Raw genomic sequence first — 27500 nt, 5'->3', positions numbered from 1 at the left:
AGCAATCAAAATTTTGAATTCAGATTAAAATAACAAAAAATAAAATCATGCATTACCACTATAGCAAACTTTCATTGACCTTCAGAGCACCTATCTTGCCATTCAAAAAGGCTTAATATGATGTGGAAACTTTAACCAGGAAGGCATCTGTATCACATAAGCCTTTCTGCTTCAGAAGCTAGTCTCAAACTCTGTTTTCCCTTCTCGCAGGCCCTGTAGCATGGAGTACTGTCTTGCTGGAGAAACAAGATACTAACACATCTGTTTGAGGGAGTGGATAATACTAATTAGACATGTGCTCTTCTCCAGAAATGTCTGTGTCCCCTGACTAACTTACAAATGCACTTCTGACAATCATTCTGATAAGTTCATTTTTATTGTCCCGGTCCCCTTCAATAAACACATCACACCGAATGACATTTGATGACCTTTATTAAAGCTTCCATAACATAGCTTTGATTACCAAAATGTATTAATTACAACTGGACATAGTATTGTTGAACACAGCATAAACATCCTTGTAATGTTAATCAGGACAGTGTACCTACTCATACTGTAAAGTATATTAGAACCCCATCATCAACCCCATGCCTTGACATACCAGCACAGAAACACACCTTAATGAAACTAAATAAAGAAGGATTATCCATGACCCCCCTGTACCACACCAGAACATCCACTCCAAGAGAATACATTCCCTTTTAGTCTGCTCCCTTCAAGCCACTAACCATGCCTCAACCTTTCCAGAATGACAATCTATAGCCATAACAAATGCCACAGAAACAATAACCACATGAACTCAAATCTGCAGCCAGTCAAAAAAAACCCATCTTACAGTATTCAACATCTGTCACTCTACCCACTCAACCCAAGCTGACCCATCAAACCACTGAAACCCACCAAAGTCATGATAGCACAATACTATGCTCCTGATTAAGGTGCTGCTTGCTAGAAACAGCTAACATCTGCATAACCTTAAACACCCCCCAAATCAGTACCTGCTAAAGCCCCTCCTGGCTAAACCCTAGTCACAACTAAAAGAAATAGGACCTGGCTGTCTTCTGCACAACTCCAAAACATGCCTTGCTTAAACCCTTTATCACCAATGTAACAAAGCACCCTTTTCCCAGAATATACCCAAAGCACCCTCATACCTACAATGCTTCCAGCAACCCTACCTATCAAATTCCCTCATGCATAAAGAAATGGTTCTTGTGGTACTCCTTCTAAACCCTAACCTAGTATGTAACATCACCAATAGCTACCATGCCCTATGAACCATAACAACTTCCATCACCAGATCAGATCATGGGCCCTCTACCACCAACACAATGACCTGCATTGATAACTGTAAATGCACCCCAAAACTCCACCCAGTTCTGACATGCCTACCTGCATACTTACCATGTTAAAATTACCGGAAGCCTCGTTACCCGACAATCCCAAAACCAATCCAATCTCAGCTGTTAAATCCATCCCACCTAGGTTCTAACCCAAAATTCCCTTTACTACTAACTAAACACCTGCTACGATCCGACCATAAGCTAATCACCCTTGATATCCACATCCAGCCCCCCCCTCCCCATTAAGGAAGCCACGGTAAAAAAATTGTTCAAAACCAACTTCATGCTTCTTAAGACAGAAGTGGTGAACTTCATGACACCCATGCAGATGGACAATACAGTTACAACTGCTGAACCCTACACAAATGCACTCTATAAGCACTTACACGAATGCATGGATCGTGCTATCCCAAACAGAACCAAGATGCTATGCTCCTAAAAAAGGAAGCCAATCTAGTGGTCCCCTGCCATAAACAAACTGTACAACAGAAGGAAGAAACTGTTGCAAAAGAGAGTAAAATCCCATGAGTGGAGGAGCTCCCTGGTCAGCCTCAGTAAGAAGCTGAGATCCCTTATAAGATCCTCCAAAGCTAGCTATGAAAACAAAATCGCCACTAATTCTAAGGACAGCCACAAAGCATTCTATAGCTATGTCAAGAATATCGATGGCAACACCCAGATCTGCTCTGAGTTACAGCACAACGGCATGAAAATTACAGAATCATCTGATATTGCCAACATCCTGGCAAATAGGTTCAGTGCTAACTTTACCCCACCCTCACCCCCTAAAGGGCTCATATCTATACAGGAAGAATGCACAGTCCCTGTAATCACAACTACGCAGGTAAAAGTTGCACTCTCTAAAGCCAAAAACACAGCATCCATGGGATCAGATAACATCCCAGGCTGTGTTTTAGATGAACTTCAGAACAAACTGGCTCCCCACTTAAGCATCATGTTTAATAATAATAAATAATAGCCTGGCATCAGGCTTTGTGCCCACTGAATGGTGCACAGCAACAGTTATCCCACTCCACAAAGGGGGAGCCACCACTGATCCTGGGAACCATTGACCTATTAGCTTGACGAACCTGGTCTGCAAGGCCATGAAATGTATCATCATGGAACTCATAAACAAAGACATTGGTAACCTCCAAACTCTGGATCCCAACCAGTTCGGGTTTGTGAAAGGCAGATCATGCCTCCTGAACCTGATCGACTTTTTTGAGGCAATAACCAAAGCCGTAGATGAGGGTACGGTGGTTCACACAGCCTATCTTGACCTCGCCAAGGCTTTCGACACTATCCCCCATTCTGGAATTATAGCTAAACTCAATAAACTAGGTATAAATCCCTACGTCACAAGATGGGTTGCCAACTGGCTCACTGACAGAACCCACACTGTAAAAGTTGCAGACTCCAAACCAGTGGCAAGTGGAGTACCACAGGGTTCAGTCCTTGGACCTCTCCTGTTTGGTATCTACTTCTCTGAAGTACAGGCCAATAAAGAAGGCCTCTGGCTAATGAAGTTCACAGATTCACAGATGATTGCAAACTAGGAGCCATAGTCAAGTCCCCAAATGATGTGGACATCCTACAGAAGGGCCTCATTGAGACAGATGCCTGGTGTCAGAGCCATGGCCTCAAGCTCAATCCCAAAACGTGCAGTGTCATCCCCTTTGGTAAAAACTCTGTACCCATGAACTACCACATAGGCAGCAATCTACGTAACACTGAATGTGTGATAAGAGACGTTGGAACCCAGGTGGATAGTAGTCTCTCCTTTGATAGTCACCGCCACAGTAGTCAGGAAGTCATTCTACGTGGTACACCTCATCATAAAAGGGTTCTCATCCAGCAAAAAAGATGTCATTGTTCCCCTCTAATCGACACTCATTAGACCCATTATAGAGTACAACGCCCCTTTTGGAATGTACTTCACAAGACATCTGCAGCAGCTGGAAAGGCCACAGAAGTACCTCACAAAGAGGATTACTGGCCTCAAACAAATGCCCTACACTGACTATCTCAAAAAACTCCAGCTTTATTCCGTAGCATATTGCCTACTCCGAGGTGATCTCTGCCTAACATTATAAAGCTATGTCAAACCCAGAGCTGGTGGACATACTACACTTAAAGAAATCCCAATCCCTCTAAGTTACACGCTCTAGGGACCTAATCCTTGTCACCACAATAAACAGGACATGCTGGAGGGATAGATTCCTGTCCCAGAGACTTCCCATACTCTGGAACAGGCTACCCATCTATGTCAAGCAACGTTCTGCATTAGCACTCTTCAAGAAAAATCTTGATGAGTGGATGGGAAATAGGAAATACACCCCGGGGATCACTTCTGTGTCTCTGCTCGACAGTGGCACAGGAAAATAACTTTCTTGGGTGGCATAAGCCAGGGAACCTTGCTGGCTAGGCTTATGAAGGCCCTTGGGCCGATAGCCTAGTACCTACCTATGAACTTATGAACCTATGCTGTACCATGCCCCTAATTTGATTTGAGCATCCCTGAAGCCACAGTAATCTTAAATCATACAAACTTACTCTCCTCAATGAGCACCTGGAATCATGTCATTAACTGCAACCACACTGCTTTCCAGGCTAATGTTCAGAACCTCCAACAGCAGTGTCTTCTGTCCCTTGCACTTCCTTAGGCCCACCAGCTGATACAAACAGTGTCCTTCACCATCTCTGCCAGAAATTCTATACCTCCATCTGCAATCTCACTGCTTTCCATGCCAATGTCCACAACCTCCAACAGCAGCATCCTTTAGGCCCACCAGCTGGTACAAAATGTGTCCTTTGCCATCTCTTCCAGAAATTCTGTACCTCCATCTTCAAAAGAAAACTAATTAAGCACCTTGCTGTCATGAAAATTGCAATGCTTCTAGATATCAATCTCCATCCACCACATTATGGATCTACCAATCATATGCCCAACTACCATGGTAACAACTGATTCACTGCCAAGAACATTTGGTCAGTCAAACTGCAACAGCAGTGCTTCCAACCCCCCCCCCCACATTGTATGAACACAGTTAACACAATAAAATAAAGATAATAATCAACCCCCTAGCCTGTGTACATGAAGCTAGCTGACTGATCTGGGGACACTGTAGCCAACTTTCTACCATAAAAGGGGCACTCAAACTACTGTCATTATAAACCACCAATATCTGTATTTAACTATTGCTGCCACTAAATGAACTCCATATATACCACTAATGATCGGAAGAAAATTGTCAAGTATAGCCTTGCAATTCGCTTACGCAACTGACATTACCCCTCCCCACATGATCGTCAGTGGTTTACTACCCAAGCCTAGCCTGGTTCCACATTCCTTATGAATTGTCAACCCCTATAACCATCCATCTACCCACAACTCCTGCCATTTTGGAGTTGGGGTCAATGTGTCAGTTCCACAATCCTCTCGCCCCAAAATTTACACCACCATTGAACTAACACTGTCCCAGTATCTCACCATTATCATTCACCTGCACTTACCTCTGAGCCAGGAATTAGCTGTTTTATTTTAATAGAGCTGTCCTTCCAGTGCTCAGCCCCAAACTGCAGCAATCTACTAATCATAACACATTTATGATGTTCTAAGAACTGGTAAGGAATGCAGCATAAATTCCTGCAAATGCTATACATTTATAATATAAGGTGTTATCTTAAAGGACAACAATGAGATTCTATTAATAAATGCTCAACTTCTCTGTCATTTCTCTTCTTATTTACTGTCCCTGCCATAAATAGCACAATACAGCATGTAGAATATTTTAAATCGACTGCTTTTCTCCACTAAAACAGTACCTTACTGTACTGTGATGCAAACAAAACCACAATTCGTTCCATGCTGGACCCGATCCGTACTCCTAACTCCCATTAGCTCCCAACCTCTTGCTTAGGTATGTAATATAGAACAGTTTGTAAAATAGTGCAGCAGGCAAGTAACTCAGTCCTGGACCCTGTACATGCAAGCCAAAATGCAAAATGTCGGGCCAGAGGCACCAAAACCTACTTCTCAATATGCAAATTCTGGACAAACTTGACAGACATATGTGGAGGGGCAAAGACCCAAATCAAAGGACAAACTGAAATCTAGCACTTTTAACATAAGCCACTGCTAGATTTATCTGAGTGATGTTAACATGCATTTTTCCTCAGCATCTGAAGTCTGACCATGAGCATAACACTAAATCTAGTGACCTCGATAATCAGATTAACCCAGTGAAGAATGACACCCCAGAAAAAGCAAGCATGTGTCTATGCAACAGCAACCCCCAAAAGGAGCCACAAATTATGTCACCTTGAAGGAATCTGTGCCTGCAAGACTGCTTATATTTACAGGGGGTCTTGGAGTTAATCACCCTCACCCCATAAACCATTCCAGACTTATGCAATTACCCCTTGTAAGCATCAAACCTTGTACATTGTGTCTTTAACCCATGCACCTACCCTTGTGAGCCATTTTAGAATTAACCAATTGCTCCTTGTGAAAATTAAGCCCCACACTCAGTGGCTGTAAGGCAAGCACCTTAACCATTATGTTATCCTCACAACTCCCCATGGTAGGCAGATCAAATATTCCCTGAAGAGTTGAAAACTAAAATTACATCGACATTACTGCAATTCACTTGTGTTCACTAACCATTTCTACACTCATTCTGGCTATCCCCCGCACCCCCCTTTTTTTTTTTTTTAATATATATACATAATCTAAATGCTGGTAGCCTTGTTACCATTCACTGCTGCACCTGTGTGGTGGATGACCATTACTCACTGGTGTCTCGCAGCACGTGAAACACATACATTCATCTCAGAGAACTCACCACTCTCCCCCATACCTCTCATCCTTTTAATACAAGGAATCTAGACAAAGCCCAAAACAATGGAGACAAAGGCCCAAAATAGGGACAAACTCCAAATGTTGCTATTATAAACTCAGAAAGCTGCTAAAAGAAAATGATTTGAGCCAGCCTGCATCATCCGAAGGAGGTGAAGTCTGAAACTGAAATATATGTTATTATTTCGTCATTTAGTGACTTAAATCATCCATTATTAGCCAGAAATCAACAGATCTTATGAGGAACAGTCCAAACAGTTGAAGCAGAACTCTGGACCCTCTGCGGAAATCTGTACTGTTGAGAGGTATGCTGAGTCTCCCCTTACCAACAACAAACAGCACCACACAATCACTCAAAGTGGGAGGGAGCACTCTGCCTTGAAAGCCTATGTTGAATTACCAAAACAAAATAAGCTGTCTAATTCCTAAACATTCCCAAAAATAACGACATGCTGCACCCTATGTTAAGTGCACCACTATTCCCCAATGCGAAAGTAAACTGAAACACTTGCCTTCTTAGTGTTCGTATAATGAATTCAATAACAATGAAGTTTAATTTGAAACCTAAGGCCTTCCAATGTCTCAGTCACCAACCAACTGACCACTCTGCCTCTGCACCAATTAACTGAAGAGCAATCACATTCATAGTTGATGTCACTGTCCTGTATCAGTCTTGCGATGTTACATATCTGTCTCTTGGCAGACCACAAGAAGTACCTTGGGTGCTGTATACCTCACTCAATACCCTAGGCACAGCTGTTATTCATATTGCAAAAACATAAACGATTTCTTAACTGATTCAGTGTCCATGGTTTGAAGATACGTTACTGGTAATAACTCTTTTACTGGCATTTCTACTGAGTCACAATCTGACTACTTCACTGATCGAATGTTATATATTATACTACAAAACCAGGATGTGGTGTTCATGTGCAAATCTGTGCAGAACTGAGATTGGAGAGAAAAAAATGATTTTGAACAGCAAACAGGCAGGGAAAATAGACAGGAAGTCAGCTTTTCAACCGAATCGGAGTCTGTCAATTTCTTGACTGGCCAAGTATCAAGCAATGCTATCATAGATAGGAAGAGTAAAATGCAAAGGAAAGCTACTGATAGAGAGATAGTGGTAAAGATATTTTCAGTAGATAGTCATCAAGGCCTGATAATAAACACATACTACCCTAGTGTTTTACAACATATTAGCAGTAACTCACACCAAAAGTAAGCACGTTATTTGATACGTACATTTTGACTTAAGAAAATGAAAAGTAGTATTTCAACAGTTGATACCCAAGTTACACTTACTAGCAAGAATCTAATTAAGGAAACAGTGACACATTGGTGAGTGCATTCCTTTTGAAATACATTATCTAAATCAGCAAAATAATTGATTAATGGTGTAATAAAATTAATGGGCAGAATGATGTAATATGTAGTATGCCCCTGTGACATAGGTTCATAGATTAGTACTAGGCTAACTGCCCTTGAGAGCCATTTTAAGCCTAGCCAATTATCCCTTGTGAGACTCACACCTTGTACCTTGTGTTTGTAAGGCAAACACCTTAACCATAAGGCCATCCTCCCAACAGGCCTTGGAACAGTTTATTTATTTATTTAACATTTGCTTACTGGGAAAGTCTGACTTGGAACAAAGCCAATTTTTCAGAGGAGGCCCAGGGGGAAATGCTCCAGATGCATGTCTTTGAAATGTGGGAGAAAACTGAAGCACCCTGAGGAAACCCACATGAACACAGGGAGGACATGCAGACTCTGCACAGATGGCACCCTACCCGAGAATCAAACTGGGGAACCTCTTGCTATGAGGTGACAATGCTACTGCTGCACCACTGTGTCATCAAGGTGACAGTTAAGGTCAGGGGTCATACCTTGCACATCAGAGGAGCAGCAAGAAGTCTCAGTTCATGTATTAGCCTGCATAATTAAAACATAGATTTGAAAAGCAGTTTGTTTAGGAAATATGATGTGTAGTCTAACATGCACATGTGATCAGAAGAATAACACAGATGGTATGTGAGTTGCAAAAAAAGGAGGAAATGAAAAAGTGCCACGTTTGTAGCAAAATTGTGCAGATCAGTTATGTACAATATATGCATGACTGATGCTGTACAATATGTAGAAACAGAAAAAGGAAAGGAAATGGAGGCATGTGTTGATTCCGGAACAATTATGTGCCTCTGCAAGATACCAGACCAGTGCACATGCTTGTAAGAAATGTCACAGCTAATGAATGTCTGCACCATGGCATAACTTATCATTATTGGAGCTATTGTTGTTGTAACACCCTCGGTCGTGCAGCGGTAGCGTTGTCGCCTCACAGCAAGAGGTTCTCCCATTCGATTCTCAGCTAGAGCGCCTTCTGTGTGGAGTCTGCATGTCCTCCCCATGGTCGAGTGGCATTTGAAAGACATGTGTGAATGGGTATGCCATCGTTGAAGGCTGGGCATCAGGCTGGCACCTCGGCACCTTAAAAATCTTCTGCCAAATCTTATAGCTAATAGAAATGTATCACCTGTGCTAGGTCTGAAAGTATGCAAGGACAAACTTAATCAAATTTACATCGGCAGTTATGGCAGAGTCAGATGCACAGATCAGTATAGTAGAGTAATTTGCTTATGTAATTCATGGTGCTAGATGGTGTCCTGGTGAAAGAACTATATGTGTTGACCCATGCATTGCATTTATTGTCTGTACACTTACAGGCATTGCATCGGTGATGCATAATCACTTAAAAAAAGAAAAAGACATTATGGAGCTTACAGACATAAGTGCAAAGGTTACTGAGACAAATGACTGGGTGAATGCTTTAGTGATCTGAGAAAGCTCACAGCCAGCAAGCTTAGGGCATATTTGGATCTTAGATACTTAAAAAGCTATTTAAAAAATCTGCATTATCCTTAACCTACATTTAGTAATACTGCACTTACTCTGAGAAATGCACAGTCAATTTTTTGAGCTGTAATCAAAAAAACTCATGTATGCTTCCCATACTACGTACAGTATTTGGGAGATACCATATCTTACACCTTCTATTTGGTTTCATTTCAGCACAAGGCTACATTTCTGATGAGAAATATGTGCCTTGAGGTCTTACAAATACTGTCAGCACCACTAATAAAATATTAGTGCTCAATCTCAACATAGAGGACTTTTTTGAATGCATGATGTATACACGTCACAGTAAATTGACAGTCCTACCAAGACATGCAGCACCATGTTGGGTTGTCTTTGTGACCAAGCCAAATGCTAATGAGACAATCTGGGGGAGAGGCATATGCTAATTAGCCACATCCTCCCATGGAACTGCCTGCAGTAAAGCATTTGCACAGCGAAATGATTCAGAGAATTGCTCATCTGCAAAAAGTAGCACAGCTGTTTTTTTATCCTCATAGTAATAAAAAGGTAGTTTTCATACATTGCTGTAGAGGTAAATGCTGCTGGGGAGTTCAGTGGTCAGGTAGTGTTAGGGGAGTTTTTGTGTATGTGAGGGTCTGCATGTTTCAATAGATGTGTGAGTCTGTGTCTACCTGTGAGGTCACATTGGGGGAGTTAATGAGGGGGGTGGTAAAGGTGTGTGTGTGTGTGTGTGTGTGTGTGTGTGTGTGTGTGTGTGTGTGTGTGTGTGTGTGTGTGTGCGTGCATGCGTGTGTGTGTGTGTGTGTGTGTGTGTGTGTGTGTGTGTGAGCTGGGTTGGCTGTCATTCTTCCACACATCCCTAGACTAATGAGCAAAGCCTACAGCAATCGATCAGGGGACTACTAGCCACAGGAGAATAATGCTGAATAAATGGGTAAGGGGAGATCACTAGCAACCAAGGAATAACCTGATGGTCAAGTGACCAGTAGCCACCAAGAAGAACACTAAAAACATGGTTTGGGGGAGGGGGTCATTAGACTTTGGAGAACTCTTAACCCTATCTTAATGGTACTTATGAAAGATGGAGATGTGGGTAGAACACTAGCCACTATGGGACACCCTTTCATCTCATTTCTTAGTGATTACTTACACAACTTGTATCAGGAGGAATACTAGACTCTAGGGATACTCTATATACAGCATAACTTAAAAGCAGTTAAAAAGTTGAGCAGGGAACTAATAGACAGCAGGGGTACTATAAATAATGTGCTTTAAAGAAACTGGAAAGGATTCCAATCCTGTGCCCTCACACCTATGATATTAGTCCTTTGCACCACCCCTTGACAAAAGAGTTGTAATCTAAAAACATATAACACTACAAAATAAAGTAAACTACAAAGGGGACAAAAGGCTTTGAACCCTGTACCCTTACCACAGGACACATTAGCATTAACCCACTGGTCTAACTCAGTCCTCTCAACTGTCATTTTTGAAGCAATATTAATATTTTCAGGCGTGATTTAACCTTGCACATGATGTACATATATTTGGAGGTATGTCCCAGTTTTCAGGCTTGATTTATCCCTCACATAACTCATGAACTGTTTCAGCCACTGAATTATGGCCAAGATCCTCACCATATGCAAAAAAAAAAAAAATAAATAAATAAAAAACACAAGAAAGTATTAATCTGCACTTGAGATAGTTAACAATGATCCAGAGATGTAAATTAGCTGATAATGAGGGTCATCCTCTCTGAATCCCCCTCATCACATGTGATTTTTGAAAATGTCTAGTACATTATAAACGGTCTATATTAAAAGAAGAAGAGGTGTTTCATGGAACACCTCTTGGTCGACACATAAAGAGCGAATGCACTAAAGCACGAATGCTCAAAACAGCAATTTCTTTCCCTGGGAAAGAAATCGCTAGCACATACACACACACACACACACACACACACACACACACACACACACACACACACACACACACACACACACTTTCAAACATAACAACATGTGGGGGCTGTGCCCCCCACTCCGCACCTAACTAAATATACCAACTCCGAGATTGCACTACTGTGAGGAAAGGGGCAAACACATGGGGATGGCCAAGCAATTTCTTTCCCAGTGAAAGAAATTGCTGTTTTGAGAGTTTGCACTTTAGTGCCTTCACTCTTTATGTGTCGACCAAGAGGTGTTCGATGAAACACGTCTTTGGTCTTTTAATATAGACCCCATTATAAAACATACTACTTGACCAACATGCTAGTGGCACGAATAGTTTAAAGAAAGAGGGCACATGTTACATTTCCCTTTTAATTAGCAAAACAAATGACCGTGTGTGGTAGTATTTTGCAATACAATTCATTAAACTATCTCTTTGATAATGTGCTTCTGTTCTTCTATCATTTTGTCACTCTCTATTTTTTGAAACATATATTTAATTAATAACCAATATTTATGTTGGAATAAAAAGAGTTGTGTTATTTGATATTTAAATTGTATGCTAATTAGTCAGATTTTCTGCTGGATGTAACTACTTTTCAATGCCCTTTGTTCCTTTTTTCAATATCTGCAGGATGCCAGATATGCCCTAACTGATAAAAAAACCCTTGGGGCACTAAATTTACATATAACGAGGATCTTGGGCATTATTCATTGGCTGCAACAGTTCATGAGTTATGAGGGAGGTGGATGGGAACAAATCTAGACAAAGCCAGAATTAATGTTGGGATAAATACAAGCAATCAGGTATGGATTTTAGTTATTCCTCCTGCAAACTTAAAAAGTCACTAGTATAACAGCTTTTGCACTACTATGCGTGAAACATTAATTTTTAGCATTAATGACTGAAATTGGCTGCAATTTACCAGGGCAGATAAAATGGAGACAACTGGGATGTTCTGAAAACAAAGGGACCTGTATGGCATATGTATGCATGTGTGTGCATGTCTGTCAGTCTGTGGGAGACTTACTGGGGGGTACCAGTACTAACATGATGCACTGTCCGCCACAGTTAACTACAGCAAGAAAGTGCTGGTTTGCACTTTTGGTAGCTAACAATTATCCAGAAACATACAAATTAGCTGATAATGAGTGTTATCCTCCTTGAGTCCAATTTGTCTCACTGAATATACTAGTACCACTTAGTGGAAACAGACTTTTTAAAGCAGCCCTTAAGAATGAGCAGTAGGGTTCTTTCTGAATTTCTGAGATATTCTTCTCTAGAGAAATCATTTAATGTATTTATTATTTTGAAACATCATTTTATTTGGCAATATATGTATATCAAGAAAAGCTTTTCTGAGAAGTTTATTAAATAATTTGAAACTTCCAAAAATGGACCTATATTCCTCGGTAATATCAATAAGCTTATTTGGCTTCTTGAAGTCTTCTTTTCTGACATTCAGTTCAGAACAAACTTACACATTTGTCATTTTTTAGGTCAACAAACCTGTCATATATGTGAATCATGTTATAAGTATGTTGTTAGAGAGGCATAACTAGAATAACTTCTAAGAAGATATGATATTTCTGTCCCTTTAAATTTTGTAGCAGAAAACATTTTGATGGATGCAGAGTGATGTTCACACTTTTGAAATATCATAGGTTAGTACTAAGCTAACTGCCCTTGCGAGCCATTTTAAGCCTAGCCAATTATCCCTTGTGAGACTCAAACCCTGCAGCTTGTGTTTGTAAGGCAAACACCTTAACCATTAGACCACCCTCCCAACTAACACTGCTCACAACCCTTTGTCTATATTGCTGCTCTCTCATTTGGCATGCTGAATATTTATCTGTCTTACCCTGCAAATCTCATAACATACTGAAGCAATGCAAGTCTAGTGACATTCATAGCTAAGTTAAATTCAGGTTAGAATAGCCATCAGTAATCACTATGTGAGAACAATCAATTTACAACAAAATTGCAGCTATCAGTTGGCTTCTGATTAACAAATATTCAAACTATCAAAAACATAAAAATGCAATGTTTTGCTGACTTAAGGCAAGACGTAAATATTCATTTTGTAAAAGTGATATTTTATCATGTAATGTTATGACACAAAAATTGCATTAAAATAATTTTTCATTAAATTGAAGATAAAGATGCTTTGATACCACTGAGCAAAGGAGCACAATCTAAAGTTATTTTATGGATGATTATGATAGTAACATTCACCGAAAAATGCATATATTATTATTATTGTACATTCTAGCAAAAAACATAGACTAAGACATCTGCTTAACAAAATCCTCCATCACTTCATATTGGACCTAATTATAATGATTAATGCGTGGCCTTCAGTCATAAGGAGAAGAAGGTATACATAAAGGGATTCACTCCAAGTCTCTGCCTTGGGTGATATGCGGCAACAGTCACACTGATGAGCTACACCTTGTTTTAACTAGGAGTACAAGTACTGTTTTTTGGATATCTTCAAATTCGAGTACAAAAAGAAATGAAAAAAATATACAGGATATATATATATATATATATATATATATATATATATATATATATATATATATATATATTTATAGTTTCACTAACTGCCAGGATGGCACCGATACTTGTAACACTAAAAAAGGATGGTTTAAAGATCCAAAATACATATCATGCATCCTAAGGTAGATCTTTCATTATTGCAGATCTGAGAGAAGAGGTGGTTGTGATTCATTCTTAAGCCAGAAGTGAAGAAAATACTTCAGAAATACAAGTGGCTTAAACTAGAATTAACATCAGTGGCACTAAATACATTACAATAAGAATCTCTTGTACACAATCTAGGTCTACTGTAGAATATGAGGATTCTTGACTAAAATGTAAAAAAATCACTGAAAATACAAACTGTTGTCAGGATTTTAACAATGCAAACAATTACTGGCTAAACTAGTCAGTATTAACATAAATACAACCAAGTATTAACTGAGTGAATCAAAATAATCTGAAAAAGTAGTATAAAATTCCTATGGCTAGAAATGTTGACTGCCACTATACTGTATGTATTGCATCTTTGTTTTTGGAGGAAGACTACATACTCAATGGAAGGCAATAAGATCAAGCCTTGAACATGGCTACTATGCCAAAAGTTGAAGAGAGCTGTAAAGCAGTTTTGTACTGCTGACCATGGTGACTAAACTCTGATTTTGGAGCTCAGAGTGCCACTCCCATTATCGATCTTTGGAGGAAACATGGGTTACAGTCCAAAGAATTACTGCAGCAATTATTCGCTGGAGGTCTGAGGCTGCTAATGCAGTTCTACTTCAATAAGGAAAAGGACTCATGGTTGTGCCGTGGATTGAATTTTATTTTAAAATTTACCTTATATGAAAGGTAGGTAACATGAACACTAGTTAGCCATAAAGTCTCTGAATCAATAATACACTTGTTTTGTCTAGAACAGCAGAAAAAGTATCATCCGTTTTATGTGTTAAAATTTTTCATTTTTAATGTGTAGTTAACATTTTGTTAATAGTTGCAGCTAATTCATTTGATAACAATATATTTTAAAGGCATTTAATTATGAACTGTATAGGATTGCTGCTGAGTCACTCAGCTAATAAGTTTAATCATTAATATATATTCTATTGCTGCTAGAGCATTAAAAGAAATATAGACTCTGTCTATGTTAGATATTTTAACTCTCACCATTTATTTTCTGCCTTACTTGCCTTATCTGCCCCTTGCTCCTGTAGATAGTACCTCTGGTCTAAACATACTCAGATTTATTTCAGTGACATTCCATTTTTAAGGATTCCTCCAACACTGAAGACAAAGAAGTTAACTGCCTTTATTTTCTTCTCTCTCTCTCTCTCTCTCTCTCTCTCTTCCTCTGCCATTTGTGTTTGCATGTGAGTGTGGGGGTATTTCCTGTTGCCTGGCATACATTATTCACATTTTATACAGTTATCTGAAAATATGTATGATCACATATTTTGAGCATGTAGGTTTCTAGGTGTTTGAGTATTTGTATAATCTGAAAAAAAATGCTCTAAAATGATGCCCTATCTTTGTGTAATTGAACATGTGTGGGCATGTCCATTAATATGCTTATTTAAATATGTATATCTTATGTTAATTAGATTTCCCTGATTGTCCCTAATTTTAAGGTCATTTGTCCCTGATTCTCTCCTCTGGAGACTGAGAGAGGTACATGTAAAGAATATAACCTGCTTGAGGTGTATACTGGCATGATACAGTCTATCAAATTCTAGTGTCCCTCGACCTATTCTGCCCTAGAAAACCAATGGAATAAGGGATATCATGCTAGACATTTTACAAAGAGAGCAATGAAACTTAAGTGTCAACATAAACTGAAGGGTTGCGGCTCAAGGTGCACAGATGCCTTGTCATCAACTAGAAAGTCAGCATGTGACAGCACTTGTGGAGATCAGGAAGGCATAGTGCGCTATTTAGTAAACAAATGGACAGAGACGTCAACAAAGAAAAGCTCTTATATGAATTTTGGGACAAGTTTTTGTTTTTTTTAGCAGAATAATGCTGGATGGTATCTGTACTCCAAACTATAGTATGTGCTTGATTGACTCAAAGCAGATCAGGCATGACACCTCTCAACTGTACAGATTTTCACAGAATCTCCAGATTTTTGCCTCATATTTTTGTCTGTTCCTCATAAAAATTTAATTTTTTGACAAATCAGTGGGATGCTCTAAGGATTAAAGTCATCAGATAATAATATACATTTGAGTTTCAGACGTCATATCCATAAGAAAATGCATGCTAACACAAATCCTGTTATTCTAGCAAATTTCTAAGTTTATAAGAGCAATATTTAAAATGTGTTCCTATTTTTTTAGCCTTTTGTCCCCCAGTTATGTCAGTCTTCATCCACATTTTTTGCCCTAAGAGTTTGAGAAGTATGACAGTGATTGATACCACTGATGGCTACCCCAGACCCCAGCCCAGGGCTCTAAGCAGGTGTTTGTGGCACCCCATGTGCTAGATCCTGTTCTAGGCAGACTCCACTCAAAACAGATGACTCACAGAATGTAATACTCGCTGACACCCATCTTGCTTAATGTCATTTCTCTGAAGTTGCTGTATATTGGAAAAATGGCATTCACCACATTGCAGTGATTTCAGATTAACATCTACACATATTACTTTACAAAATCTGCATGATTCCAATACCAGATTCCATGTTTTTTTAATTCAATTATAATTATTACTGTTAAATTGTTATACTTTTGGAGCTTGTCTTACACATCCTCTAGTCTGCACTAAAATGACAAATGCACTATTCTGTCTATAAATATTAGATAAATAAATAAGTTAATTCCCTAACAAAGCAAACAGATATTAAATGTTTCAGCACTCAGCTTTAGAACAAACAATAATATCGTCTTCATTTTCATTACACTGACACCGTTACAGTATGAATGAAAAACAGAAACTCTTTGTAGTTTTATATTATTTATTGTCATAAAATCATGAATGTTTATAGAATGACCAGAATTCTGCAAAACTTAAAATATAAAATCAAGTACAGACAAGATTCTCAAGAGAGCACACATGTCTAATTATGAGCAAAAACATTATTTCATCCCCATACACTCTCTTTCTCTATATATAACAAATGCAAGTATGGTTGAATTTAGCGTATCATACCTGAAGTCGCACATGAATGAATGTCCCTTGTTAATTTTTTAGAAGTATGAGGTCTGTAGACAATGTGCTGGTTATTGCCTTCTTCAAAGTCTCCCCTATGGAGGTTTGAAAGTGGTTCCACAAAATAATCTCCATCGTGGGACCTAAATGTACCATGCTAAACAGGAAACATCAGATTACTATGAATCAACATATATTGCAACAATGCATGCATGCTTGCATAAAACATGCACATATATAGCAAATGTATTAGAACTCAGTCTAATTTAATATCATACAGAAAACAAGAACAATTGCAGAAACGTAATATTCAGAGCAGTCATATTAATATATCATTTGATAACAAAATGTTCCCTTCAGGCTATAAACATTAGTCCTCTGATAGTATCAGTTTATTATGGATATATTCTATGATTTAGTGATACAGCCTAAACAGCAGCAACAATTATTATTGCTATTATTAATAATAAATTGGCATTGTTTCCTGCTGAAGGATCACGCTATCACTATGAAGTGCAGAAAACTGTTACAGTAGAACAACTAAAAGAATTGACTGTGCATGATCCATCATCACAAATATACAACAAGGAAACATTATGTTTCCTTAGACAAAAAATGTATAGTGAGAGTAGTAATTGTCTGCATAGGAATAGTAACCTAAAATATTCATTAATTCTGTAGTAATATTTTAATAGCTAAACTGAGTTGACAAATATGAGTTTTAGTGTCTACATTTCCTAACAAGTGTGCTTCCATTTTTTATATATATTGGGGAATTACTAATTTTGATGCCTCACAGTAAGAGGTTCTCCCTTTCATTTCTTGGTTGGAGTGCGGGGAGTGCCTTCTGTGTGGAGTCTGCATGTCCTCCCCGCGGTTGGGTGGCTGTTTGAAAGACATGCATAAATAGGCTTGCCTTTGTTGAAAGTTGAACGTCAAGCTGGCACCTTGGCATTCATGAAAATCTACTGCCAATCATTAGCGGACCGGAGTTCTGCAGTGGCGACCCCTAACCGGGAAAAGCTGAAAGACAACAACAACAACAACTAATTTTGGTTACTCCTTAATCACTTTTATACATCTCATCATACGCTTTTTTCTAAGACAGAAGCAAACTTGTCCAAAATACATTAGACCCTTGAAGCCAATTTCCTACCTGTGGATCAATAAACAAAAATGATAATGTCATCACCATGAGTATGAGCCCATGGACTCCTGGGACTGAAAACTGAGCACAAGTTTGAGACAGTACTAGTAGAAAAATAATACATGTGTTAAATGAGCAATTGTAATGTGTATAGTATTTCCCATTCTATGCATCTACCAGCAGCTGTACATATTAGTACAGAAATGTTTCAGATATTTCTATCATCAAAGGGTGACTTTGTTCTGGTTCCATAATGCTGTCAATCCAAAACACTGAAAAGTGATGCCTGCAACACAGAAAAAAATAACCATAATTATATTTTGTAGGGGGACAAGCCTCACATCACCTAAACCTAACAGTGTGGGGGCAAGCTTTCACACCACTGAACTTATACATACAAACGTTATGGTTGCACCAACTCAAAGGAGGGATAAATTTCCCAAAAGAAGTGAATCACTGCCAACAGTCTCTTAAAAAAAATCACACAATCACATGGTGATGACCTCCTATGGATTCAATATTACATACAATGTTGTTTTTCGTTGTTTTTTCTTAAGAGCAACTGATGATCGAGAAATTTCTTCACAACCACTTGTAGAGGAGCTCTTTGTTCCTTCCCCCAGCTGACAAGGAATTGCATGTAAATCTTTCAGAAGTTGGGTGATCACCCACAGAGATAGCTGGTCATATTGCAATCTGAAGTGGGGTTCTGAATTAGTGTAACCTTAAGGGTAAATGTTACCAAAGAAATGTATACATAACAGTAAAAGAAATTAAGTTGAAGGAAAGAAAAAGGAGAAGACAGAGAGACTGCAGTTTGACAGTTGGGAAGTTAAGTAGTTTACTGGCTTATATTAAAAGCAGGGCCATCCTTAGGATAAATAGAACCCTATGTGAAGGACTTCATAGCACCCCACCCTAAGCTCCAGTGTTCCTTTCCCTAACTACTGCAAACACAGAGACCCCTCAGTTTCCCACACCATCCAGAATCTTTTATTTTTTCTAATCCTATTTAGTAGTCTTCACCTTCTCCCTGCATCTGTCAAGACAGGCTATCTGGCAGAACTACAAACAGAACTGTGAAGGAAATAAATGAATGAAACAAAGAATATGGGACCAAAGAGGTCACAAGGTTCTAGATGCCTTAAGGTGAAATCTAAAGGTCTTTTCCACAGCCTTTTTAACATAAAGCTTATAAAACATTATTGTACACCCGGTTGTATTAACTAGCCTAAAAACCTTCTCAAGTGGGAAAGTCAAAACTGCACATATAAAATAGAATAAGTTCAAATCCAAGCCCAAATCTATATAACTCTTTGAAGAACAGCCATGTAAAGTAAAGCTGAGCTTCCTGTTTTAGTTCTAAATATGTTCATTTAATAGAATAAATAAGTACAATGGCAGACGAACGCTGTAAGACATTCAACTCAAGATTCTCATGTTAATACACAATATCAAAAAATGTTTCAAGATTATTTGCATTTGAATAACAGTGCTGAGGAACATCAGGATGAGAAAATACAATTGTCATTGATTGAAATTCATATAATCTGATTGCCATTGGTCATAGAAATTCCTTTTTACAGCCAATGGGTGCCTGTGTACTCTAACTCAAACGAGGAACTAGGGTGTTTTCTAACTAAATGAAATGCAATGAATGTGATACATGGTTGGCCTGCCAACAAGGAACTGCTATTTTCCTCCTGCAGTGGGAATTAAAGTTAAGTCCCCCATTTTTCGTCATTGCTTTAAAAACTTGAACTGGCTGCCTGCAATTGGATGTTGTTCATGTCTGCCAGTCAAAGTCAGATTTTGCTATTTTTTTTAAACTTTTTATCTCATGCAAAAGTTTTTTTACCTCTCTTAAAAGTGCAAATTTTATCCCATGCAGTCTAACAACTGCCTACTATAATTGTGAAAGCACACAAACCTGAAACTGTGAACTTTTGTAAAGACCATTTGGGGGATTCTTTCATGAATATAGAGGATGGTGTTTTTAATTTATGGAGTTCAACTATTTTTAACATTAAACGATTGCCTGAACAAACTAAGGAAATACACCTTCACTTACTCTTTTTCAGCCTTCCCCCGCATCATCTGAACTCACCTTAACTGGCTAAGATTAGTCTATAATATTGTACAGGAAATAACTGAATTAAGCACTGAATCTGGGGGGTTGTGTTGAAGCTATGGGGTTCAAGATTAAACGAGGCACATTCTTGAGCTTCTTTCCAAACTATTGATATAATTATTATCTTAACAAAAATCATGACTAAGGGAAGAAATTCAATCTTATTATTTGTTTTCTTCCAAGCAAGAAATAAGTTGTGTGCTATTTTTAATGTTCAAAGCAGACAACATAAGAAAAAAATGCATGTGAGGATATATAAATAATATTTGTCTATAGTACGTGTTTACTAACTGCTCCCCCCCCCAAAAAAAAAGCTAGTTACTGTCTGCGTACCCTCTGGTGTTACTTTAGGATGAAAGGCTACAAGTCATATACTTTGATTTACTGCTATCATATATGCATAACATGCAACAATACCCTATCCCCAAAAAGCAACCACATTCTATGTACACCGCTGATGTCAGAGTAAAAGAAAATGCTGCAGGAGTATATTTCTGTTTGTTAATGTCAGATGTATGCATTCAGCATAACTCCTTATCCATACCCAACAAAAAATATCCACCAGTAACTGGCTGACATTTGATTATGAAGCAAGTAAAAAAAATAATCCCACTAAAGTATTCCAACCTGTTGCTCTTGGACAGTGTACTGCGCCTAGAAAACTATATAGGTTCATAGGTTGGTACTAGGCTATCTGCCCTAGGGCCTATACAAGCCTAGCCATAGCAATTCCCTGGCTATTTCTTCCCACAATATTTACTTCCCTGTACCGCTGTCTAGCAGGGTGACTGACGTGATCCCCGGGGTGAATTTCCTATCTCTCATCCAGTCATAAAGGTTCCTCTTGAAGAGGGCCAAAGAGGTGCTCTGCTTGACATGTATGGGCAGTCTATTCCACAGTCTGAGGAGTCTCTGGGTCAGGAACCTATCCCTCCAACATGTTTTGTTCATTGTGATGACAAGATTAAGATCCCTGGAGCATGTGGCTCTGAGGGATTGGGATTTCTTTAAGTGTAGCATGTTCAACAGCGCTGGGTTTGACATGGCCCTGTATGTTAAGCAGAGATCGCCTCTGAGTAGACGATATGCGACAGAGTAAAGCTGGAGTTTTTTTAGATGGTCAGCATAGGGCATCTGCTTTAGGCCTGTGATTCTTTTAGTGAGGTATTTCTGTGGCCTTTCCAATAGTTGCAGATGTCTTGAGAGGTACATACCAAATGGGGCATTGTATTTTATAATGGGTCTAATGAGGGATGAGTACAGTGGGACAATGATCTCCTTTTTTCTGGATGAAAAGCCCTTAGTGATGAGGTGTGCCACATAGAAGTATTTCCTGACAGTTGTGGCAATGTGGTTATCAAAGATGAGACCACTGTCTACCTGTGTCCCTAAGTCTCTTATCACACTTTTGGTGTTTAGTGTACTGCCACCTATGTGGTAATTCAAGGGTACATGTTTTTTCCCAAAGGAGATAACTATACATTTCTTGGCATTGAGCTTGAACCCATGGCTCTGGCACCAAGCATCTGTTTCTGTAAGGCCCTTTTGTAGAATATCCACGTCATTTGGGGATTCAATAATGGCTCCTAGTTTGCAGTCATCTGCAAATTTTGTTAGCCATAGTCCCTTAGTGTTGGCCTGTACATCAGACAAGTGGATGCCAAGCAAGAGAGGTCCCAGGACTGAACTCTGAGGTACTCCACTTGTCACTTGTCTGGAGCTGGATTTGGAGTTGGCTACTTTTACAGTGTGAGTTCTGTCAGTAAGCCAGTTGGCAAGCCATCAAGTGATGAAGGGATTAATGCCCAGCTTAGTAAGTTTATCTATGATTCTAGAGTGGGGGATGGTGTTGAATGCCTTGGCAAGGTCCAGATAGGCTGTGTGGATGCCTTACCTTTGTCTACAGCTCTGGAGACTGGTTTGAAGTAGTCAATCAGGTTCAGGAGACAAGATCGGCCCTTCACAAACCCAAACTGGGTGGGGTCCAGTGTTTGAAGGTTACCAATGTCTTTGTTTATAAGTTCCATGATAATACGTTCCATGGCCTTGTAGATCAGGCTCTTCAGACAGTAGTTCCCAGGATCCAAGGTGGATCCCCCCTTCTGGAGTGGGAAAACTGTAGCTGTGCACCACTCAGTGGGCACGAAGCCTGAGGTGAGGCTATAATTAAACATGACACAGGTGAAGTGCCAATTCATTTTGTAGTTCATGTAGTACACAGCCCAGGATGTCATCTGGTCCCATGGATGCTGCATTCTTAGCTTTGGAGAGTGCGGTTTTTACCTGTCTGGCCGTTATTACTGGAATTTGGCAATCTTTTGGTATTGAGATGGGCCCTTTAGGGGGTGAGAGAGGGGTGATGTTGGTGCTGAATCGATCATCCAGGATATCGACAATATCCTTGGGATCACTATATTTAATGCCATTCTGTTGTAGCTCAGAGCAGATCTGAGCATTGCCATTTAGATTCTTGACATAGCTATAGAATGCCTAGTGTTTGCCTTTGCAATCATCTATGCAAACCTCTAAAGTCTGATTGTGAGAAAAGTTAAAAAAAATAATAAACACACTCTCCCCTACCTGAACACAAGCAATATCAATTTTCTGTACACATCTGAGTTTGCACTGTGGTAAAAGGGGAAAAATGACAGCACTGTCTATAGCCCCCACACAAGCTATAGGGATTTTGTATATTTCTGAACATGGCCAACTTTTAACTAGGTGAATACCGGGTAATAGAATCAGGATGAGGTCTCTTTATTAGGACAGAGTCAAAATCTCCTTATAAGGTGGGGTGTTTGGAAATGCAGGCCGCAAATGCTCTGGTGTTCCACATATTCTATGATGAATTGTGTGTTGTATTTTTGAAAGACAATTGCTTGCAACCCAGAAGAGGTATGTTTCTGTCTCTAATATTGTGTGTGTCCACAGATAAAATTGTTGATGATATTTTTCAAACACATACAAATGAATCCAGCTGTCACCTGCCTTTGGGATGCAGGAGCAAACCTGAATACCTGGAGAAAATGCACATGATGACAGGAAGGCTACACAAACTGCACACAAGGCAACCCACCAAAAATTGTACCAGAGAACTTCTTTCTGTGTGGAGGCAATGTTACTTACTGCACCACTGTGTAACCCTAAACAGTTACCTCCAGGTAAATTGGTGTAATGCCAATTTTCCTTCAACAGGTCTTTCGGAAGTTAAAGGAAACCAGAGCAACTAGCTAAATCCCACTCAGAATCAAGGAGGACATGCAATATCTTCCCAGATGGAATTTCAGCCAGGATCTCAACCAAAAAAAACAAGCACTATGACATGGCAATGCTACTCACTTCACCACACTGCTTGGTGTGTCACTGTGCAAGTGATCAGCTGCTTTCATACACATTCTACAAAGATCCTCAAGGATAGGCTCTTGTATACTGAAGTTTGACTAATAGAAACTGAAATAAATTATGCTCAACTTGATCCTCTTAGGTACACCACAGCATTCCTCCCAGACATGCATACATATGTGCATAAGTTACAGCAGTGATTATTTTACACTGACTTTAACAAAGTACAGTACAATACAATAGATGGCATTACTCATCCCAAGCCAGACAGATGACTCATTAACTGTCATTAAACTTTAACAGGGTAAATCACATTTACACCAGACTGATCTCATATCCAGCAATGGTAGCCACGTTTTTGACTGTGTGTACCTCAGAAGTCTAACTGTAATGTGTCTTTCGGCTTTTCCTGGTTAGGGGTCACCACAGCAGAACTCCAGTCTGCTAATGATTGGCAGTAGATTTTTATGTGCCGAGTTGCCGGCCCTGACACACAACCTTCAACGAAGGTACGCCCATTTACGCATGTCTCCACACAGAAGACGCTCTAGCTGAGAATCGAACAGGATAACGTCTTACTGTGAGGCGACAATGCTACTGCAGCACCACCACTGCAGTACAGAAGTCTAACTGTAATGAAAATAATAATAATGGCCACAGTATAAAACCCCACAGTAGTCAACCACAGTACGAGTATTCGCATCATCTTAGTGCTAAAATAATGGACAAAGCCAGAAATAATGGGGTGAAATTTTAAATACCGCTCTTATATATTTAGAATATGGCTAGAATATTAGGTTTTGAGCTAGCATGCATATTCCAAAAGATATGAAGTCAAACTCAAATGTTTATTACTTAGTTATTGCAATCCCCAACAATTTTCCATAAAACCACAAATTTTATGAGGAACAGACAAGAATGTTAGGCAAAAGAAGTGATATTCTATAGATTCCAACTTCCTTTCATACAAATGCATGTCATATGGCCTACAAGGCATCCAGAAACACCACGCTTATGAATCTCCTACATATTTGTAAGTCAAAGAGTACCTGAAATTCAATGACTAGCGACCTGAATTTTGTCCGTTACTTAAATAGAAAATGCTGGAGGGACAGATATGTATCCCAGATACTGCCCCCACTATGGAAAAGAATTTCCATCCATGTGAGGCTGAGTTCATCTATTACTCAGTTTAAGTGCAACCTAGACCATTGGATGGGAAATTTACATTGGGCCTGATACTCATGTCCTTTATGGACATAGGTAGCTTATAAATGCCTGGTTCTCAATGTCCTGTTCAGATACAGGACATTATTATTCTTTCAGGAAAACTTGGCTAGGCTTAGAAAGGCCCACTGGGTTATTAGCCTAGTACCAATGTGTGAATCTATGAATTTACACCTGAGCCAACTGCTGTGTGAGTGTATGTGTGTGTATGTGTGTGTGTGTGTGTGTGTGTGTGTGTGTGTGTGTGTGTGTGTGTGTGTGTGTGTGATATAAAACAAAAAAAAAAAGACAAAATCTTTCATGCTGCTATCCAGACCATTGGGTCACAGTTCAAAATTTCCAGATGTTCAGTTTGGTTCCACCCATGAGCTATAAAATAATTCCTGATTTGCTGTGTATCTTGTGGGTAGCACCAAGTAGAAAATCTGCAAATTACTGTATTTTTTCTACAGGGTACCAATGCTGTGGAAGTTTTTATTTTCTCTTAGATTAATAGATAGGTAGATAGATAGATAGATAGATAGATAGATAGATAGATAGATAGATAGATAGATAGATAGATAGATAGATAAATGAGCAAGTTTTAAAAGTGCTCCTGTCCAAATGGTACCCACTGGCAATGATTTAAAGTATGTTAAGAACTGTATGGGGATTTAGGTTTAGAAGTTCCAAAGCAAATCTGGCTGAAAAACCTTTCTGAGTGAGCGAAGGTCACAGACTGTGAAAAAGTTCTGACAGATAAGCATAAAGATAATACAGTTACATGAACATAACTGGACACACACAGACTGATTTGAAACCACAGTAAGTGCAGATCACCATAAAACACCTTCCAATTTATACTTGCTGAATGAGTTGTTATATTCCTTATTGCAACAAGTCTCTTGAGTTTTAAATAACATCTGTCAGCAATATTATCAATTCAAACACACATACAAGAATACTTTTAATGGATCACAGATAGATAGATATAAATATCGGTGTGTGTGTGTGTGTGTGTGTGTGTGTGTGTGTGTGTGTACATGTGTGTGTGTGTGTGTGTGGGGGGGATGTGTATGCACTTATATTTGTGCGCATGCACTGATACTGTCTGATAGAAAGATATATCACAGAACCAGAACTCTGATGATCTGACATATATTTCACCTAAGCAAGACTGTGGTATTAAATATATTAAGACATTTGTTTTCCTGTATAGCTGCAATTTTTTTGCAGCACAATGCATACCTCATATGTTCCATGCACAGTGAAATACAAGGAAAAACAGCTCTTGACTCTGAGTTAAGTGTAAATAAATAGGGTGGAAAATGGCCTATTCCACTGACAACATGGGATTTTAGGAGGTGGGACAAAATGGACTATGCTGAAAAAAACTACACTGGGAGAAAATACAATTCAAAGACATTAACTATAGAACAATATCTATAGAGCGGACCTCAAAACCTGAAAAACTATCTTATCAGTGAGACACTGCACTGTTCATGCAGACAGGTAGAGAGAAGTACATATACAAGTGATTAATACAACAAAGAAATAAGAGATAATGCAGACCCGATGCATTTCTACTGTGCACCAGTACAATGTACAGAAAATGATACCTCACATTTAGAAAGATACAGTAGAAGCAGGGAGTCTCCTTTGTTGTAATGGAAGCATAGCTTGCATCAAACACAGCAACATCCTAACCTAAATCATAACACTCACACATGCACAATCGCATGCACCCTCATCCACTTATACACACACACCCACAAACATAAGGCCATCATATGCATGTACTGCAGAACCATGAATACTATCTACTAACCACTGCCATTAATCACAGGTCATTTGGAGAGTAGTACAGACCAACAGAAGGCTACAATGAGGCAGGACTCTGAACTGAATGTTTTGTTTTTCCTGCAAGGTGCTATGGTTCACAAGCTTTTTAGCTTCTTTTGCAAGAGATGCTATACATTCTGCTCCATGGTGACCCTATGTGCTTGAATGCATTCTAGCAGTGTAACAAATGGTGCAGTTTTATCCACTGTGCACGTTCAGTATATCTCATGCTGCATTATGAGCTATCTATAGAAAGAGATGAACAGTGCTGTTGCCATGGCTTGTATTAGAGCTTAACATAGTTTGTAGTAAGTTACTAACATAAAGTCTGCACAGAGCTCCCTTTGTTTACACTATCAGTATTCCCTTAGGTAAAGTGTGTGCTTTTTATACAAAAAGGGGCACTACATTGCACAACTGTGCATGCTCAGTGTGTATCTGTTACCGCATGCCTTATTGTTCATTATACAGGTAAACAAAAGTGAGTGTTATTCTCTGTGAATGAAGGGTAACATGGTAGGTGAGGAGTAAGACCTCTGTCTCACAACTTCTGGATCCAAGGTTCATTCCCCATCTCTGCCTACTGTCTTTGTGAAGGCTGCAGGTTCTTCTCATGTCTTTGTGGGTATTTTTTGAGTGTTAGAGTTTCATCCTACTTTTGAAAGGCATCCACTTTCATTGGATGACTACTGAAAATTGTCCAAAGGTAGATAGACAGGCCCTTGTGGATTGGGTCATGCTTGAAAAGTATTCATAGACTACTCCTCATCTGCATTACAGAAATGATAAATAAAGCCACCTAGTGGTGTAAATGTTGGTTTCAGATGATTGTCACTGTTGAAAGTGATACCCCAACTCCATGTGCAAAATGGGAAAAAGGGGTTGAGTATGGATGGATAGATAAAAATAAAATAATTTATTTGTTTAGTTATTAATTTACAGGGGTAGTGCACTGATCAATATTGATCAATTTCAGGCTGAGCCCAGGTGAAATGCAAAACATTCCACAAACTGATAACATTTTACAGACTGATAACTCAAACTGCTTCATCACATCTCTGCCTCCCTCCACTCCTGCTATTAACTCTGTCTGCTTTAATCACCTTACTTTTCCCTCTT

The 27500-nt window shown here is 39.1% G+C and overlaps 1 protein-coding gene across 1 annotated transcript in view; it reads right to left on the bottom strand.

Annotated features, from left to right (window-relative positions):
• The window catches only part of ADAMTS9 (ADAM metallopeptidase with thrombospondin type 1 motif 9), a 1232634-nt gene that overhangs the window by 1057602 nt on the left and 147532 nt on the right, over nt 1–27500 (bottom strand). Inside the window, exon 3 of the mRNA XM_044077927.1 lies at nt 16714–16870. Within this exon, the coding sequence (XP_043933862.1) occupies nt 16714–16870 (157 nt within the window). The remainder of the gene's footprint in view (nt 1–16713; nt 16871–27500) is intronic.

This window comes from Protopterus annectens, chromosome 7.part0, assembly GCF_019279795.1.
Source record: "Protopterus annectens isolate FY-2018-M chromosome 7.part0, PAN1.0, whole genome shotgun sequence".
NCBI classification, from domain to species: Eukaryota; Metazoa; Chordata; order Ceratodontiformes; family Protopteridae; genus Protopterus; species Protopterus annectens.
This window is presented reverse-complemented; position numbering and strand designations above follow the sequence as displayed.